At 43.3% G+C, this 19,327-nt stretch overlaps 1 protein-coding gene across 1 annotated transcript in view; it reads left to right on the top strand.

The window, feature by feature from the left end:
- PLEK (pleckstrin) overlaps positions 1–19,327 on the top strand; it is a 318,328-nt gene that overhangs the window by 225,146 nt on the left and 73,855 nt on the right. Inside the window, exon 6 of the mRNA XM_078649592.1 lies at positions 1,472–1,576. Coding sequence (XP_078505718.1) covers positions 1,472–1,576 — 105 coding nt within the window. The remainder of the gene's footprint in view (positions 1–1,471; positions 1,577–19,327) is intronic.

Below are 19,327 nucleotides of genomic sequence, written 5' to 3'. Positions count from 1 at the left end.
CGTCAAGATGGCAGCCGTGTATGTGGAAGGGGGCGGGGTTGGAACAAGATCAAGTTAAAGGTTCAGAACGGAACAAAAGGAAAAGGAGGGCAAGGGATCCCGGGAAGGACTGGGATTGTGAACAAAGTTGATTGAAATAGCACAATATGCAAGAAAGCTTATAGAAAAAAAGACTTAGTGGTTGAAATTGGAAATGGATTCGGGCAATTAATCATTACACTGTGTTAAAACTTGACATTGCGAATGATGTTCACCGTTAGGTATGGAAAATAGCATTTGACATACGAAGGATTTTTCATAGCTATAGAACAAAGAACGGAAATTGTGAATAAAGTTAATTGAAATAGCTCACATGTAAGAAAGCTTTTTGGAGAAAAACAACATAGTAATCGAAGTTGGAAACAGTTCAATATAGGGGGATTGCACTCTCCCACATATTATATCTTCATAGTGTGCAGAAGGTGTATCCTGGATATGCGCTTTCATACTCACTCCGCCCTCTGATTTAGTTCCATAGTATCACCCTCAGGGTGTGAACCGTGTCCCCAAACCCACCTGCATTGTAAAGGCCTCCACCCCCTGCGGTGCAAGGGGGCCCACACCGGGCCCACCAGCCAAAGATGTATGAACATCTGTGAGATACAGAAGTCTCAAGGGCCACTCACCGCATTGCGCAGGGAGGCCTTATCAATTTGTGTTATGTCACTGATTCACTCTCTCAACTTCCTGTTGTCACTGGCCCTCTCACTCCTGCCCTTATACTAGTTGGTCTTTCTAGTGGCATACGCTTCAGAGTGAATGTGTTTTTGCTATGACTTTTCATGGCGATGGGTGATAGGAGATCTTAAATAATCGTGAAGAAGTGGCGGCTCCTCTGCTAAGGCAGAGGAGCGTCACCCCATTGCCTTCAAGCAGGACAAGAGAGGAAAAAATAAAATAATAATGTAAATTTATACATTTTATTTTGTCCTCCTGCTGTGGCAGCTTGCATGTAGGGGTGGGGTTGGGCTGAAGAGCATGGGGGGAGGATACAACCCTACAAGTGCGCAATGACTGTTTTGTCGGCCCTCTCAGGCAGGCCAAACCAGTCATGCACACTTTCCCTGTTCTCCATGGAGCCTGCATTACAGTCTGCATGGAGAACATGCCCACCCCTCAAGCCCCTGGCTGAGCATGGTGTCACAGCGCTCAGACCAATCACAGCGCTGCATTGCAGCATTGTGATTGGTCAGGGGAGCCTGTGTGCCGGATGCTTTCTGTTCCTGGAAGACGAGAGCAGAGACTCGGGACCCTCTGGGAAGGTAAGTGTTTTTTTTGTTAATTGTGACCCTTGCCCTCTCAGCCACCCACCAGCCATGCCGGCCGCCACAGTCGTGAAGGAATTTTCTTTCCACCAACCATTCAGCAGTGTAAAAGGAAAGAAAGGCCAGCCATGACTTTTCTTAAATGTGTCTTTGTTTATGGTTTTCAGCCGGATAGCGGGTTCTTCTGTGAAGGAAACTCCAGTGATGATGATGTGATCCTAAAGGAAGAATTCAGAGGAATAGTTGTCAAACAGGGATGTCTACTGAAGCAAGTAAGTCATTTAAGTGTCAGCATGTTTGTCTATGAAAAGCTATTTTCTTTACAGAAGAAGGCTGGTAAAATATTCCGATTGATGAATGTGTCTCTTTAACCATACTAAAATTGTTAACGGTCTATCACAGGTAAAACGGCAGTTTTATTAGAGCAATATTAATTTCTCTTCAACACCTACATACATCTGTTCATACATATATTGTAATCATTACTCTAGGTATTTTCAAAGGATCAGTTAACTACCTTAGTAAACCTTAAAAATTGCGGATGAGCTCATTATAAAGATACCGTTCTGACGTCATAACTATCACAGCATATTAAGACAGAACTCTGAGCATACAGAACACATCCCAAATATGTAATTAGTGCCTGTTAAGGCATCTAACACTACATGCTACTGCCCGGTACTTACAACACATATATATTTGCTGGGCAAGGAGCACCCATATCAAGCTGGGAGTATATATTAATTCGGTACAGCTCTCCGGTTTTACAAGTCATTAAAACTGACATACTTACCCTGCAAACTGCACACCCCACACACCCGCACTAAACCAAATCAGACTTCGTTCTAAGATGGAAAGCCGTACCCCAGACTATCGAAAGGCGATGCATGACAATGCTAATGACAGACTGTGCCAGGGCTTTAAGTGGGGGGGAGGGCTGTGGGGGGCAGAGCCCCCCCAGTTTTTTTGGGGCTCCTCGAAAGGGGGCTCTATTTTCGGGCCTCAAAGGTCAAAGTTAGGGTTGTGTTTGGTGTTACTAGTATGGGTAACATGTCTTGATAGTGAAATACTGACTATTTTGTTTTTCACTATTGAAAGGTTATCTTGGCCATATGATAACATGGGGAATGCTGTGTGACACGTTTACCTGCATACCTTCCCATAACGGCGAGATAGACATATGGAATCTGGTATCCCTGAACTCAGAATTTAATAACACATCCTTTAGTGAAGATTTTTTTTTAATTCTAAGTTTGGAAATAGCACTTTTAGAAAGTGGCTATTTTCCTGTTCAACCTTTCTGTGTGCCTCTGCCTTTTTGTGTATTGACTGTCTGGTTTGTGAGTGACAGGGGCTGGGGGCGGCTCCAGGAGGCTGGCTGAGTCCGCACAAGGCTTAATAGACCCATCTGCATGTAGAGTGGTGGGAGGAGTAGCAGCTGGGTCTCAATAGGGCTGTGCCTGCCTGCCGCAATGCTGGCTCCACCTCCTGCGGTGCGTCTGATGGCCCTCGCCCACACTCACAAAGGAAGATGTGCACTGGCAGAGTGCACCCAGAACTGGTTTAGATTGGGTCCAGGACCCCTCACACAAGAAGAACAAAGACTATTTGGGTATATAAGTAGGACTGGAGCCCCAGTAAAAATAGATTAGGAAACTTTGTGATCAAGAAGGAATCCATGCTGAGTGTCTGGGAGCTGACCTACAGTTGCTGTGATTGCTGAGGAAAGGACTGTCTGCTGTGTGTTGTGTCCCCCTAACTTGAAGAGGAGCTGTGCTGTGTGCTTGGTCCCTCTGAAGCCTGCCGGTCTCCAAGGGCCTAAGAAGAGCTGGGAACTCAGGAATAAAAAAGTTCTCCATCACCCACCCTTCCAGCTGCTATGCGGGTCTCTGCACTGTGCCTTCTTGAAGCTGCCCCCCTGTGAAATCTGTCTCGGTGTGCTCATCGGCACACAGCTGGGGCGTAAGATCGTGAGGCCTGCTCTGCCTCAAACATGATCTGCCCCAGGATCGAGTCCCTCGCGCTCTGTGTGTGTGGGTTAACATACACATGCAGGGTATTTGACACTGCCTACTACTTGGCAAAAAAAGATTGCCCTTTCACTGACCACACTGATCTAATTTGCTTTCAGGCAAAGAATGGCAGTGCAATGGTCCGTGTTTTGCACAGCAATGTGACTGCAACTGAAATAATAAAACAGAATGCACTGGAAATGCATCAAAGATTGGTCTGTTATATCAGACAACACAAACCAAAGATCAAGGTATTAATTGATGAAAGCACTTCTATTACCAATGCTTCTACATTAATCATCTACCTCTGTGGCATTTTTGGAAATGAAAGTACGAGGGCAAATTCAAGAATGTTCCTCTTTTCCATGGTAGAAGTAACTCTGTTGCCCTTAAATCAAATCAGTTTTACCAAAGTCTGTCTGTAAATATCAATAAACGATGTGCCCCAGATTCTGAGAAAAAACTTATAGCCAGCTTCAGTGTGCTAGATGCAGGCAACTTGCCTTCTGGTGATGAATGCATTCTTTATGGTGAAACAGAGATCCAGAAAATGTGTTCATAGTTTCAGCTGCCAGCAAGTGATACTATCCAAGCTTTTAGACTTTTCAAAGATTTTGGTGGAAAGAAAACACCTGAAGCATTATAAAAATTAATAGTTTGCATGGAAACCCTGCCAGCAAGTAATGCGGATTGTGAGAGAGGTTTCAGCGCAATGAACTTAATTGCTAGCCCAACAAGTGCCTCTCTTTTTGTAGAGACCATTTCTTCATGCTTGCGGGTAAAACTCATTGGTCCTCCATTTGAAACATTTGAGGCAAAGCTTTATGTAAAGAGTTGGCTGGCAAAAGGTAGAAGGTCTGCTGAAGAAAATTGTTGTGAGAAACCCCAGCAAAATTGACACAGTGAATATCTTCTAGGGTTTTGGGAAATCCTGCAATAGATTTCTAAGTAATGTTAATAATTTTTACATTTTTTTTAGTGTTTAGTATTTTATGGCTAATACTTAATAAATATACTTTTTTGCCTATTTTGTTGTCCTTTGCTGGATGCGACTACATGATTCTTAAGCACACAATGCTAGTTATCTTGATTTAGACCACGCCCATACTCGGATAGGCCACACCCCTTTAAGAAATTTACCACGCCCCTTTTAGAGCATCCCCAGTTTTTTCCCCACTTAAAGCCCTGGACTGTGCTTTATACAAGTGCTAATTACCAATGTTAAGTGGCATGTGATTCATTCATACCACTCTGCATGATGGATGGCACAACTGGGGGCACAAGCATCTATTCTGGAGACTAGATGAACTGGGAGAGGTGGGTGATGCTTAGATGGGCATTGATACCTCAGGTTGTAGGTTGGCAACCCCTTGATGTGGCAGAACTATCCAAATGCAACAGAAACATCAAGTGAAGGGACATTTTTCTATTGAATAATGTTGGAGAGGGAGGTAGCACACGATCATGCATAACTCTTGCACTTACACCAGCGCCAAGACGCCACAGCATTCAAGCGCTATATAAACATATATCCTAACCTATCCTATCCTATAAAAATGCATCTAGGAATATACAGTAATACCCTCTCTGGCTGCACCAGCCAATGGTGAACGGTTCCTTACTTATAAGATACTGAAATGATCATGCCCCGTATTTCCCAGAAGGCAACAGGGAGCTTTTGTCGAGATGCCAGCAGTGTGCTTTCTCCGCCTTGCATATCTACTGAGTAATGCACAGGCTTGAAAATGGGGTTGTAAACAACCAGCATTTTCGAATCAAAATGTTCGAAATGATGGAATAAACAACTTTGTTCTTTTTTCCAGTCGCGCACAGTTGTTTGTAGTTATATTATCTTAATTATTTCACTTTAGTATTTACGGTGATTATAGAATCGAACAATCCCAAATGGCCAATTCATAATGCACAATAGATCTAGAATGTGTGTCATCCAATAATGAAGAAGCATTGGCAATGCCAATAGTTTTCAGCTTCAATAGGCTAAACTACTGGATTTGTCAATGCTTTTTTATTGTCTATTGCATATGAATGCAAGCATAATGATATCTACATAGGCATGCTGGCATTATTGCAAGCATGCACATGCATCTTGATGTACGGTGGCCATTTTGTAATTTTTAGTAAACTGATTTAACATGTCAAATGGCCACCGTAAAATGGTACATTAAAAGTAAAAAAGGGAAAAGAAAATGTGTGAAGCACTAAAAAGAAAAGGAGTAATTTGAAGCTGCCGGACATGAATAAAACAAGCATTTACAATGCAATAGGTCTCGCAATTGCGAGATTTTGAGCTATTGGCATTGTAAATGGCAATGCTTTTTATAATATTAAAAGGCATTGTCATTTACAATATCAAGGCCTGAAGCTGGTTCCCCACCTGTAAAGTCTACAGCTCTGGCTGTTAGGCCAGATCCGTTACCATACTTAATAGTGCAAGTCATGTATATGTGATCAGTGCTGGGCAATATCCAGTGTAACCTTCAGATTCCTATTGGTGGCTTGGGAACTGGTTGGAAAAGCGAAGATTTATAGCTGTCTTATATAACAGGCAAGGGAAAGTCAATCGGACAGGTCTGCTAGTCTCCAATTGGTGGCAAACCCCTGCTTTGTGAAGAAGGTTTGTAAAGTGAGGATTATACATCAGAGCCCCTTTAAACCCAGGCATGCCATTACAACTAAATCAAAGGTAGTTACAAGGCGCGGTACCGTCCTGTGAACAGCTATGGTAAGGAGCAGCTGGTGAAAGAGCACTGCGTCATGATCCAGTTCTGCAGATTTATTTTTATTCCGGGTCACAGGGTGAGGCAGAGCGGTCTTTAGTTACAGCTCTCAGCAGGCTAGTCGTTCAAGCCTCAAGAAGGATGTGTCCTGCAAATCTGGGATTGCTGAGAGTGCCCTAATGAGACTGAAAGGGGCATTAGGATGACCCAAGGAAGAGACCGGAAATCCAGCACCTCTTGTCTGATTCTTGAATGCAGTCACGTTTACAGAAGCACTAGGAGTACAGCTTCTCTGAGCTCTCCTTCCCACACGCATTCTAGAAACTTGAGGTACCTTTCTTCCTCTCTACATTCCTGGCTAGAGGAGTCCCACCCTGAAGCAGTAGAACCAGGTTCGAGTCTTGGCAGCGACACTCAAAACACCTATGATTCTGGGCAAATCATTGAATCTCCCTGTGCGTAACCAAAAGCGTTCTGATACCTTCGGGTCTAGTTTGCGTTATATGAAGCATAAAAAAAAATTATAATGTTAGTCACCCAACTCTGTGGTACTCCTTTACTGCATGGCAAAACCTGCTAGTCACCCCCCCCCACTCTATGACAAATATTTGCAATGCAATAGGTCTTGCATTTAAATGTGAGACCTATGGCATTGGAAAGAAGTGGCCGCCATTGTCCTGGCTGCTCCAAAATCAATAAAGAAAACAGTGCTTACAGACTTAAGGAAAGGTACAGTGTAACAACTGACGTAAAAGGGCGAGTCACCATGGGAGGTTGCAAATGCACCCAAGGTGGTACTGAGGAGGGACCAACACGCCTATTTACAATCTGGGGAAAGGATGTGGTCTCACAGCTAGACTACAGACTTTGGAGTTGGGAAACCAAGGTTCAAGCTTGGATTCGACTCCACATCCTGTGGTTCTGGGCAAATGACGTAATCTCCCTGTGCCTACCCCAAAAAATTGAATGTGTCCCTTGTGTAACGTAACTTGTGCTCATGTAAAGCACTCCAATACCTTCGGGTCGAGTTTGCACTATATAAATCAGCATTTAGGAAGGACAATGACACAAACCAAGAACAATTATGGGCAGAGAGTGGTCGGGGCTTTTATTCCGTACTTCACTACAAAAAGCATCCCAGAGCATATCGCCTGCATGCTGGTTCTAGGCCATCCTAAAAAAATAACAGACGAGGGAGTTCAGAGGCGCTGGGAGGGAGAGTAGTGAAAACTTTGGGAGTGTAGGGAGATAAGCAAATGGGTGATAGAGAACAAGGAAACATTTGCACTGCTGAATCAAGATTCAAAAAGCCAGCTTCTAGCAGTGGAAGGATACAACTAATCCAGGGAAAGCTGGTATTCTTTGAAAGTGGTGTGGCGGCAAAGGGCCTCACCGCTTCCCAAAATACATAGATGAAACAAAATATGCACAATAAATAAGCAATAAATCACTGGCATGCATTACAGTAAAATTATAAATGAGATCAATGTTACCTGGGCGCTGTCCTCAGCAGTCTCCGGCTCCCTCCAAACACAAGTCGATGACCTAACTTCCCTAAGCAATCCAGGCACAGCTCTCATGCTGTTAATCTGCATAAGAGCAGTGCCAGGATGGGCTGGAGCAGGGTAGCTAGACTCTTCTTTAGGCCCTGTAGGCTTGTGCTTGTTCTCCACCCTAAGACAGCTTGGTGGAGATCTTCAAAGTGTGCATGTCACTTTTGCCGGCTCAAGACAGCCAGCAAAATTGACATGCCCACTTTGGCAATGGCAGTTGGCATGCACTGAGGGTGCGGGGAGGAGGGGTGCACATAAACGAAAAAATAGTACTAAAATGAACTTACCTACCTTTCTACGCAGCGCAACATCGTCCTCCCTCGGGTATCTTCAGGAAGCTCCAAATGTAGGAAACAACACTACCCAATCCTGGCGCTGCAATCACAGCATTAAAGCAGCACCAGGATTGGATAGATCAGGCTTTTCCAGCACTCCTAGGAGCCCTGTGCTTCCTCTAGCCTAGCTGTCAAAGAAAGCTAGTTTAGAGAACTTTAAAATGTGCATTTCTGGCTGGGCGCCCTGGACAGCTGGCCAAGGGGACATGCACATTTTAACCCCTTCGCTGCGGGGGTTATTTTCCCTCTGTGCTGGGGGGAGGGGGGCGCGCACGGCGCCCGCATGCTCACGGCGCCCGCATGCTCATGACGAGCTCAGCTCGTCACAGGGGCATTACCTGCCGTGGAACGCTCAGCACAGCAGGGGAATTATCCCCGCATGCGAGCGTTCCACGGCTCATGACGAGCTGAGCTCGTCATGAGCCCCGGAGCGCCGTGGCTCATGACGAGCTCAGCTCGTCATGAGCATGGAAGAGGTTAAAGAGCACATCACCCTGCTAGTGCTATTCTGCAGGTTGACACTTAGTTCAGGACAGGATACTGAAAAATAAAACAGTAATAAATTAACTTAAGTACTCTTTTATTTTTCAGCTCCGAGGCTTGTGGGGCGACGCTCCTCCACTCAAATGGAGGAGCCACCCCTGCACTTTGCAGCCTCTTTCAGCCACTGCTATAGTCCTCTGCAGCCAATCGGCAGCAGAGGGCACGCTCCCTTTTACCTTGGCTTGGGGCATTCATTGACATTTTATTTTTCACGTTTAGCACGGCTCAAAGAGGACTGGGGGAGCTCCCCTGCCCTCATTAAGAAACTGGCACTGAACTCATCCAATCAGAACACTATGAGGCCGAAATGCTCCTGGTTGTAATAAACACAGGAATGTGCTCAAATGTGTTTAGAAGACAGTTCTTTAGTGAAATGGCAGATGCCCTTTCACATTTCAAGGTTTGGGGACAACATATACTAGTAAAACTACTGACTGTCCTTGGTTCGTCTTGTTAAAGATTAAATTATATATTGTGATGTGGCATCTTGACGTGATTAAGCCGAAATGTGATAATAAATGTGGTTGACACAAAACTATTATTAGTGATTTGCCAAAAATAAAAATTATCAAATATATTCCAATTAAGTGATTAGGAAAAAAAGCATGAATAATGTGCAAACAGTAAAGCATAAAGTGAAGCAACCATGATATAGTGATCCATGAAGTCAAAATAACTGGTTCTGTGGGCGAAACCAAAGAGTTTATATAAATCTAAATACTCTTTTGTGTCCTTAATTTACTCTTGATCAGGAAGGGGAAAGGATCACTTGTCCTGCTTAAACCCTGGTTTTGCAGGTCGAGGGGGTGGTATCTCCCAAAATATGACCCTCATACACGTGTATGTTGGAAACTTCTTTGAGCGGTATATACTGTGTCCCCGCTTAAATACACGTGCGTGCGTAATCATTGGATCATTTTTTGTGTGTGCACCCTCCACCAGGAGGTTTTGCCTTAGGTTTAAGGCAGTAGTGATCGTGGAATAGTGGGGGATTTGTGGTGATTTCGTTATTAAAAAGTCCGGACAGCCAGAAGAGGGAGAGTTTAATAAATCTGGATTCGGACTGTATATAAAATTATAGGTGCACCCTTTGAATTGGTAAGGGATTCAAGTGCACTTTTTGTAAGGTTTTAAAAAGAGGTCAACATGTTTCAGCCTTGGGTAGTCAGTAGATCTATAGGCTTTCGTCAGGACCAATGGGGGTGAAAATAGTGAAAAATATTGTGAGAAGAATAAAGGGTTATTGACCTGATTCTTCGTGAATTTAAGGCTTCTTTGTACCTGTAAAAGAGAATAGACAGACATACATACACACACCAACAAACAGGGAGATAGGGTGTAGGAGACATATAGTTATGTACAATAGTACCCTTGTAAATTCAAGGAACTAGAAAATGGCAATGCTTTTCATTGAATCAAACTCATTTCAGGCGTCAACTCTCCCGTTGTCATGCTTCGGCGGGCAAAGGTGATTCGATTAATACTGTAGTGAAGTGCCCATAGTTCTAGGGTATTGCTTAATCTTGTGCGTGGTCTATGGTGATATAACTATGGCCGCCTCGTGATAGCGTTTAAATACGCTGCATACATTCAGTGCTGGATCAGTGAGTATTTTTAGGCGTATGGTGTTTACGCAATCCAGCAGGCTAAGCATGCTTATAATGACCAAGCAAGTTCCTAAAATTGTTCGTGAATCATTATCTTGTAATACTATAAATCGTGACTCAGTTCGTGTTGAGTACGCTAATATTGCTTGCGGTAATGTAGATTGTTCGATTTGGTTGCGTACCTTATTTTGGTCAGGAAATTACTTCCTCGGGGAGTTTAGGCTGGACGAGAGAGGCCTTACTGTGGGTTTATTAAGAAAGAAGAAGTTAAGGTACGGGGTCTCTTACTTGCGGTTGTTGTGTCCTGGACGTGCGCGGTGCCCCCGATTACCTTAGTGCCTTCTGCTCTGTCCTGGCAGCATGTGCTGACTCTGCCTCTCGTCACCCGGAACAGTAGCCAGTACGTTTCCGGGTGAATATGTACTCTGTGGCGGCGGTCATGGAAAAAATACTATGAAATATTTAAACGCCTGGTTCGATTTACAGAGGGGTTACGACTCTATTTAAAGAGAAGTGTATTGTTTTGCAAAAAACGGAACATTAAATGAATGTAAATTAAATGAGGAGCTTAAAGTTACTTTTTGCAAATAGTAATTAGAGGGGTTGGTTGTTATCAAAACTGCCCTTAATTACATTGTTTCTCTTGGGGTACTTTTCTAAATTACTGGGTGTGGAGCAAGTTAAGAAAAAATGTATGTGATTCACTACTAGACTCAGATAGGAGATTATTGGTTACAGTGTCGGTCTGGCGGGCCATTTAAGCGGGATTCGCTGATGGTGGTTATTATTCTAAGACCACTAGGTTGAAGGCACTTATGGCATATTGCTGAAGGAGAACTTAAGTAATTGGATCATCTGTTGAGAGACAGCCAATGGGTAATCTTAGAGACTCTAGAGACAGTAGACAGGAATGCAGCGAAAATCCTGTTTGAGAAGGAACAACGTTGGGTCCATAGGCTCAAAACAGATACCCTTGGTCTCAACGATTCCATCCCTTGGCTGTCTCTCAACAGAATAATAGTAGAATAGTAGAATAATAACCACCATCAGCGAATCCCGCTTAAATGGCCCGCCAGACCGACACTGTAACCAATAATCTCCTATCTGAGTCTAGTAGTGAATCACATACATTTTTTCTTAACTTCCTCCACACCCAGTAATTTAGAAAAGTACCCCAAGAGAAACAATGTAATTAAGGGCAGTTTTGATAACAACCAACCCCTCTAATTACTATTTGCAAAAAGTAACTTTAAGCTCCTCATTTAATTTACATTCATTTAATGTTCCGTTTTTTGCAAAACAATACACTTCTCTTTAAATAGAGTCGTAACCCCTCTGTAAATCGAACCAGGCGTTTAAATATTTCATAGTATTTTTTCCATGACCGCCGCCACAGAGTACATATTCACCCGGAAACGTACTGGCTACTGTTCCGGGTGACGAGAGGCAGAGTCAGCACATGCTGCCAGGACAGAGCAGAAGGCACTAAGGTAATCGGGGGCACCGCGCACGTCCAGGACACAACAACCGCAAGTAAGAGACCCCGTACCTTAACTTCTTCTTTCTTAATAAACCCACAGTAAGGCCTCTCTCGTCCAGCCTAAACTCCCCGAGGAAGTAATTTCCTGACCAAAATAAGGTACGCAACCAAATCGAACAAGCTACATTACCGCAAGCAATAATAGCGTACTCAACACGAACTGAGTCACGATTTATAGTATTACAAGATAATGATTCACGAACAATTTTAGGAACTTGCTTGGTCATTATAAGCATGCTTAGCCTGCTGGATTGCGTAAACACCATACGCCTAAAAATACTCACTGATCCAGCACTGAATGTATGCAGCGTATTTAAACGCTATCACGAGGCGGCCATAGTTATATCACCATAGACCACGCACAAGATTAAGCAATACCCTAGAACTATGGGCACTTCACTACAGTATTAATCGAATCACCTTTGCCCGCCGAAGCATGACAACGGGAGAGTTGACGCCTGAAATGAGTTTGATTCAATGAAAAGCATTGCCATTTTCTAGTTCCTTGAATTTACAAGGGTACTATTGTACATAACTATATGTCTCCTACACCCTATCTCCCTGTTTGTTGGTGTGTGTATGTATGTCTGTCTATTCTCTTTTACAGGTACAAAGAAGCCTTAAATTCACGAAGAATCAGGTCAATAACCCTTTATTCTTCTCACAATATTTTTCACTATTTTCACCCCCATTGGTCCTGACGAAAGCCTATAAATCTACTGACTACCCAAGGCTGAAACATGTTGACCTCTTTTTAAAACCTTACAAAAAGTGCACTTGAATCCCTTACCAATTCGAAGGGTGCACCTATAATTTTATATACAGTCCGAATCCAGATTTATTAAACTCTCCCTCTTCTGGCTGTCCGGACTTTTTAATAACGAAATCACCACAAATCCCCCACTATTCCACGATCACTACTGCCTTAAACCTAAGGCAAAACCTCCTGGTGGAGGGTGCACACACAAAAAATGATCCAATGATTACGCACGCACGTGTATTTAAGCGGGGACACAGTATATACCGCTCAAAGAAGTTTCCAACATACACGTGTATGAGGGTCATATTTTGGGAGATACCACCCCCTCGACCTGCAAAACCAGGGTTTAAGCAGGACAAGTGATCCTTTCCCCTTCCTGATCAAGAGTATATACTACGGAGACTGAAAGGATTCTCACTCTACCTCCCCCATCCTTATGATTATACGTGTCCTTAATTTAGCCATATTCAATAAGTAGATCGCAAGAAAGAAAATAGATATATAAGGGATAGAATACACCCTGATGTACAATATAAGGATATTGTAAGTCACAGAGGAGCTCCATATCCATATAAAGGAACAAGGCAGAAGGCTGAGTTCCTTAATAAGGTTATAGAACTCCAAGATGATTCGCAATATCCTTATTATGCACGTCAGGGGGTACTTTATCCCATATAATACTTAGCCACACCATCATCATTCCCACAAGCCACTTAAAAACTTGGTGCATAGCATGGTTGCAAACAGGATGAATAAAAAATAGATTATCTAGTGCAAAATTAAATACATGAAAAATCTGTTAGATATTTGTTGAAAAAAGTTATTAGAAGCTGTTCAATACTAGTCAGTTTAAAAAAAAAGCTGTAATGGAATGTGTAGAAAAATTCGAAAATATACTAACTTTTCTCGAATTATCTAAAGAATGCCAAAAATAAACATATTCTTTCTGCTAGTCACTGCAAACTAGAAAAAAAGAGAGCAGAAGAAAGAAAAGCAATGCTTCATTTTCATTGCTTTAAGCAGCCGCTTCGTGACCTTACCTGCCTTTCATCTCGGCTGCTAGCTCTGGCAGCAGGCACGGAGACATCAGAACTCGACTATAATAACTTATTACCATTAAGTTCTGATGTCTTTTCTTCATAATCGGCAACTGGGTGCGCCACAAGTTGCTGATTATGAAGAAATTAATGACTGGCGTTTATACAAGGATTACAGAATCCCATGTATTATCAAAAAAATGCCTCAGGATTCAAAAACAGAGTGAGCCTTCATTTAGTACAGGGTAGTGCAGCATAAACAAAATGTGTTATCTTACATGAGATCTAAAATAACAGACCCGAAAACTTGCCATTACATCTGTGGAACATAACTACGACAATATCCTACAGTTGTGGAAAACAAAGAAAAATATAATAGACAAGGAAAGGGGAGAAATGTGTAGGCTTCTGCCTGCTCATGAAGTCATATCTGTAATGTGAATTGGCATTGCTGTGGTCTTGTTCAATTACAATCTGGTGCTGTTTGTATCATGCAGTATGAATTCAAGAAGATTAGTCTAACAGCCTTCCATTTAGGCATTGACAGTTCCTCTGTAGTTTATGTATATTTGTTACGTAGGCATTGACAGTTCCTCTGTAGTTATGGTTAGGTCAGAGTTTACATTAAAAGATTTTTTTTTCTTGATAACGCTGCCCCCAATCTGCAAAACACTTTCCATTAAAAACAATTTCATATACTTTGGGTTCTAGTAAGTTTTGTATAGAACCATAAAGCAGGGGCTGAAAAAGCCACGTGGAGAGGTGGGGTACCAAAAAAGACATTTCCCATTTTAAAGACAATCGGATTCTTTGCTCCTTAATTTGAAAAACATCTAAAAGGAATAGCAACAAACTCGACATTTAAGTAGAACTTAACTTTAGCCAAGGAAATGCCTTTAATTGGTTTGGTATAATTCGGTTCGATCATTTTGGGGAAATTAGCATTTAAAATGTGTTCTTTTTGGGCATGAAGGTATTCGATTTTAGCAATATCTACATAGTTAATTTGAGGATCCTTAGCAGGTTGGCTAATTCACATAGGGCCTCATTTATGAAAAGTGACGCATAGCTCCGTGAAAACAGTGATGCGTCACTTTTCATTGCACCCTCCTTGCGACACCAATGATGCATCATATTTACAGTTTGACGCATCATTGCGCAAGGAGTTACAGATACGTCAGTATTTCTGACGTATCTGTATGGCGCAAAAGTGACGCAATGCTGGAGTGTGTCACAAAAGTGACGCAACTCCAGCAATGCGTCCTTTCACATGGGACAAGCCCCATGTGAAACGGCCTGTGTCAGTCTTACGCCTGCTGTGAGGCAGGCGTAAGATATTGACGCATTTGCGTCCTAGAAGTGACGCAGTAAAATCTTATAGATTTCACTGCGTCACTTCTACGACCCTTTCTTGCATCAATACGCCCCCCTTGCATACATTATACCTGGCGCAGGTATAATGTGACGCAGGGGTTTACAAAGTGACGCATCTACCTTGCCAAACAAGCATTGGCATAGCCAATAGGTCTCGCCTTTTGGACTTTATAATTGTGTAGCCATGCAGCACATTATCCTGTGTGCTGTGCTGCCAAAGATTGAAGAGCTATACTGCATTGCTAAATTCCACTCTTAAAGTACGTGTAATTTTGTGCAAATTTGGGTGGGAGTTCTGCAAGAGCACTAAAAATTAGCTGTTCTGCATTAATTGTGGATATAAATGAAAGCAAAATGGATGTTTACAAAATGTACGGAAGTGCAGTTATTTGAGAGAAATGTGACTGAGATGTGTGCTGACAGCCAGTGTGTTGAGCCTTTCTCCTGATATCTCCCATGACCTTTGTTTAGGTCATGAGTTCCAAGCAGATAATGTCACATCAGCTTTTCATCTTTTCGGGTCAACAATGGACTTTGCATATATACAACATCTCGAAGAGGTAGCACGAGTGCTGCCTAGGCTTGACCTAAAAAGGTTTTACTTTGCTGATAAGGTATGCTATGGATTGAAGGCCGAGCCTTTCAAGTATAGTGCCCAGTGAACATCATATATAGCTTTAACTAGCGTTAGAGCCTTGTTCCATTGTCACTTCTGAGGGCCCCCGGTAACTACAACCTGAGGTACTGTTCTGTGATACAAGCTGTGATGTGGCCTGGCTCACTAGGGGCATCTGGTATCAGTCAGCATTAGTGCACCAATGCAGTGGTGGTGCCTGGCTCATTAGGGGCCTCTTGTAGCAGCTTGCGGTACTGCACCAAGATACATGCAGTGCTGTTGCCTGGCTCAGCAGGGCTCTTTAATAGCAGCTTGCGGTAGTGCTCCATGACACATGCACCGCCGATGCTTTGCTCTCCGGGCCTTGGTACATAACCTGCCATTGAACAACCAAATAACCATGTGCAGCACACAGTGACAATCAAATTGCACTGGACAAGATGAGATATTACAGATCATTTAATAGGGTCTACAACCTTTGAGACTATCTCGGAGGTAAAACGCTAAACACATTAGTGATCAAACAAAGGGATAAACTACTATGGGTCGCTTGCGGAGAAACACTGACACAAAAAGGATTGTAAGCAAGAGCTGGATTGAATTAAAAGTGAGGAGTTCGGTTAGGGACCTCTTTAAAAATCCCCTTCAAAACCAAGTGATCCTGCTGGAAAGAAAACTTAAAAGGCAGAAAAGGCTGCCAAATCCTGGCAGTACTAATAGTATAGGTTTAGTGGAACAATGAAGAATACCTAGCAGCACACAACAGTACTCCAAAGTCCAGATATTAGCAAGAAATACCAGCCGTGATGGAACCGTAGATCACTACACTGCGTTATACAGATGTCTTGTGAAAGATTACTGTGTACTACCAAGCTTTGACAATACCTGCATGTTTAGTAGTGTGCTATATTTCATATTAGGTGTAGTTCCTTCAAATGTATGTAAGTAGTTCATGCATGGAATGTTCACATGAAATTAGAGTTCCATTTAATGTCAGTTGGAGACTGGGAGCTGAACTGGCAGGCTGCATCGTTGGTGATGTATGACTAATTCAATAAAGACTTCATGAAATGTATATGGACTCTGCCTTTCAACAATGACGACCAGTGACAAACTTGATTAGGGACACGTACACACCACCAATTACCCTAAGGATTCATGCTTGTATTTTCATATGGACTGCTATGTTTTGAACTAAGTTCGGCACGTGCAAGTGAGCACAGGAAAGAGGCGTTGAATGGAGTATTTATACACAGGAAGGAAGAGCCGATCGGAGAACTAAGGTATTTTTATTACCTTAAAATTCAGTGACTATGCTCCTTGTGCCAAAGCGGCACGTTCACGGACTCACAAGCATCCGAACAGCTGATAGCCTCGCGCCGGCATATGCGCAACTCAGCTCATTGGTGAGATCCGGCATGCTCAGCGACAACATGAGCTCAGCAGTGAGCAGCTGATTTCCTGATGTGTGTGCGACAAGACAAGACGCATGAAGGCAAGACAGCCTAGTCTTGGCGCATGACTTCAATGATGTCGTCGTGCATGATGTGTGCCACCATCTGAAATTGAGGCAATATTCATTGAAAATCGTAAGAGTAGTGATTTTCTCTGTGCATTGGCGGCGTTTAAGTGTATATCAATGTAAATAGTTGTGGTCACAATTCTCTCTGCACATTGGCAGTGCGTAACAGGAAAATATTACCTGACCATTGGAAACTGTTGCATCGTTGGTGGTGTATGACTAATTCAATAAAGACTTCATACATGAAACTTATATGGACTCTGCCTTTCAACATAGTGCCCGTAAAACATTACACTTGATGTGACATAGTGGTGGTAGTTTGTTTCTAAAATGGTCACCACATTTTCATTGCAATGGACTTGGTTGCAAGCACTAGTCCATTTCTGTGTCTTTTAATACCCTCGTTGATACAGCGAGGCAGCTTGCACGCAATAGTAAATGTTATTTAGTACACAACACTTGAGTAAATACAAAAACCTTGTAAACCCTACCATCACAGAACATTTTCATTTTGAGAAGTTAAAAATTGATCCCCCTCCCAAGAACTCTAAACAAAAACAGGAAATAAGCTGCTGCCTGACATCAGATCTCGGAGCAACTGAAAACATTGAACATTTGTGTGAGGTGCTCTTAGACAAAGGAAAAAGTAGTCCCTTTTACATTTGCTATAAAATGTACAAGTGTAAGGCTACAAGTAATAGGGGTTTGCTCCGCCGAAGTGAGCAACTGATGAAAAAGAGGGACAAATAGGAAAGATTAACCACTTGGAAGCAAGGATTTTTGAAGGACACAGAACAACAAATGAAAAGCGATGGGTGGGCTGTAGGCCACAAAGTATATACAACATGTCACGAAGAGACAGCGCAAGCATTGCCTAGGCTCGACCATTCTGATTGGCCAAGGGAGCTTTTTCTCCTGTCGATCATTTTGGTAATGTGGTACCAGTGCTCGAAATGAGGTCATTAATGATCTGATTGTCAGGCCCCAACATTGAAGAACATGTTCTGAGTGTAATTGCAGGACTCAGGGACTTGGTTCTCAAGTCCTGAAAAAAGTGAAAGGTCACATAAAGTGTAAGGGTGGATATACCCTGACCTTCAGGACCAGGAATCCCAAATTGACCCTCATATACGTTAAACTGGAAATATAAAGATGTTGGGCTGTCAGTACTTCGGTATCAGCCCTCAGTACTGTTGTACCCAACGTAGGACTCCCTGTGGTAATGCAAAGCCTCTGTACCAAAAAGAAATGACATGGGTCTGGTCATAACAAAACCCTGCGGCCAACTGCCATTGTTCAGGCTGAAGGCTGAAGACTGTGTGCACCGGGGATGGGCACCCTCAGGGGGTTTGGTGCCCATGATGGATTGGATGCAGGGCATACATGCAACACAATGGCTGTGCACAGGTGGGGTTGGCCACAGGGTCTGGTCTGATCACAGGTCAGGCCATGTGGCCACCCGCCATAGCGTATGGACTTTGGTCTTGCGCAGCTGAATTGGTCACTCCTAGGGGGATTAGTGTAGTTTGATTAGGGGGCTGGGTGTGTGCTCAAGTTAGAATATGATTAAAAAACACAGAAGTTCACTAAAAAAACTAAAGTTAAAGTGGCGTTATAGTTAGGTGTTGAAATGAGATAAGAAAAAACTTTTAAAAACAAAATACCACTTACATTTTCCAGTTATAGTTCAAGGTACTAACTATAAGTTGCACCCCTGTATTGCACTGCTTATGGCCACACATAATATATTACTCTTTACAAGACACTAAGGCCTGATTATGAATTTTTGGCGGTGCAGTGGCGTGGCTGTGCAAACCTCCACGCCACCTCTCTGCCAAAGGTCACCACCACCTGCTCGCCAGTTTACGACTTTTGAGTAGTCTGGCAGGCGACCAAAGTGGCGGTCTCATGGCGGTGCCTCTTTTAAAGGCAGCAGTGCCTATGAAAAAGGCACCGCAATGGGACCGCACTACAAGGTTCCTGCAAGTCATGGACTCGAAAGTCCATGCCATACAGGAACCTATGTGCATGCACACCGGGAACACGTTATGCCTCCCTGTGTGCATCCACATGCGATTGAGGCAAAGGCGTGCTTTGTTTGTTTCCGCTCCCTCAAGGCTCACATGAAGGAATAACCTCTGTGTAAACCCTGGTGGAGAGAAAACTAGTAATATGGTTGGCGTGATCACAGCGGTCCCGCCAAGCATATTGCAGCCTCTGACCACTGCTCCAATGCCGGTGAGTGGCGGTTCCCTGCCAGAGCCAGCGGTGCCAGGAAGGTCTGGCTGCCCAAGTCGTAATTGGGCAGTCGGACCACCAGTGCCGCTGTGGCTGTATCCGCCACCGCCACGGAACTACGAGTCTGGCAGCCCACGGACCGCCAGAC

The sequence above is a fragment of the Lissotriton helveticus genome, chromosome 6 (genome assembly GCF_964261635.1).
Source record: "Lissotriton helveticus chromosome 6, aLisHel1.1, whole genome shotgun sequence".
In the NCBI taxonomy this organism is placed as follows: domain Eukaryota; kingdom Metazoa; phylum Chordata; class Amphibia; order Caudata; family Salamandridae; genus Lissotriton; species Lissotriton helveticus.
Note: the sequence above shows the minus strand (reverse complement) of the source record. Positions and strands in the feature narration are given on the sequence as shown.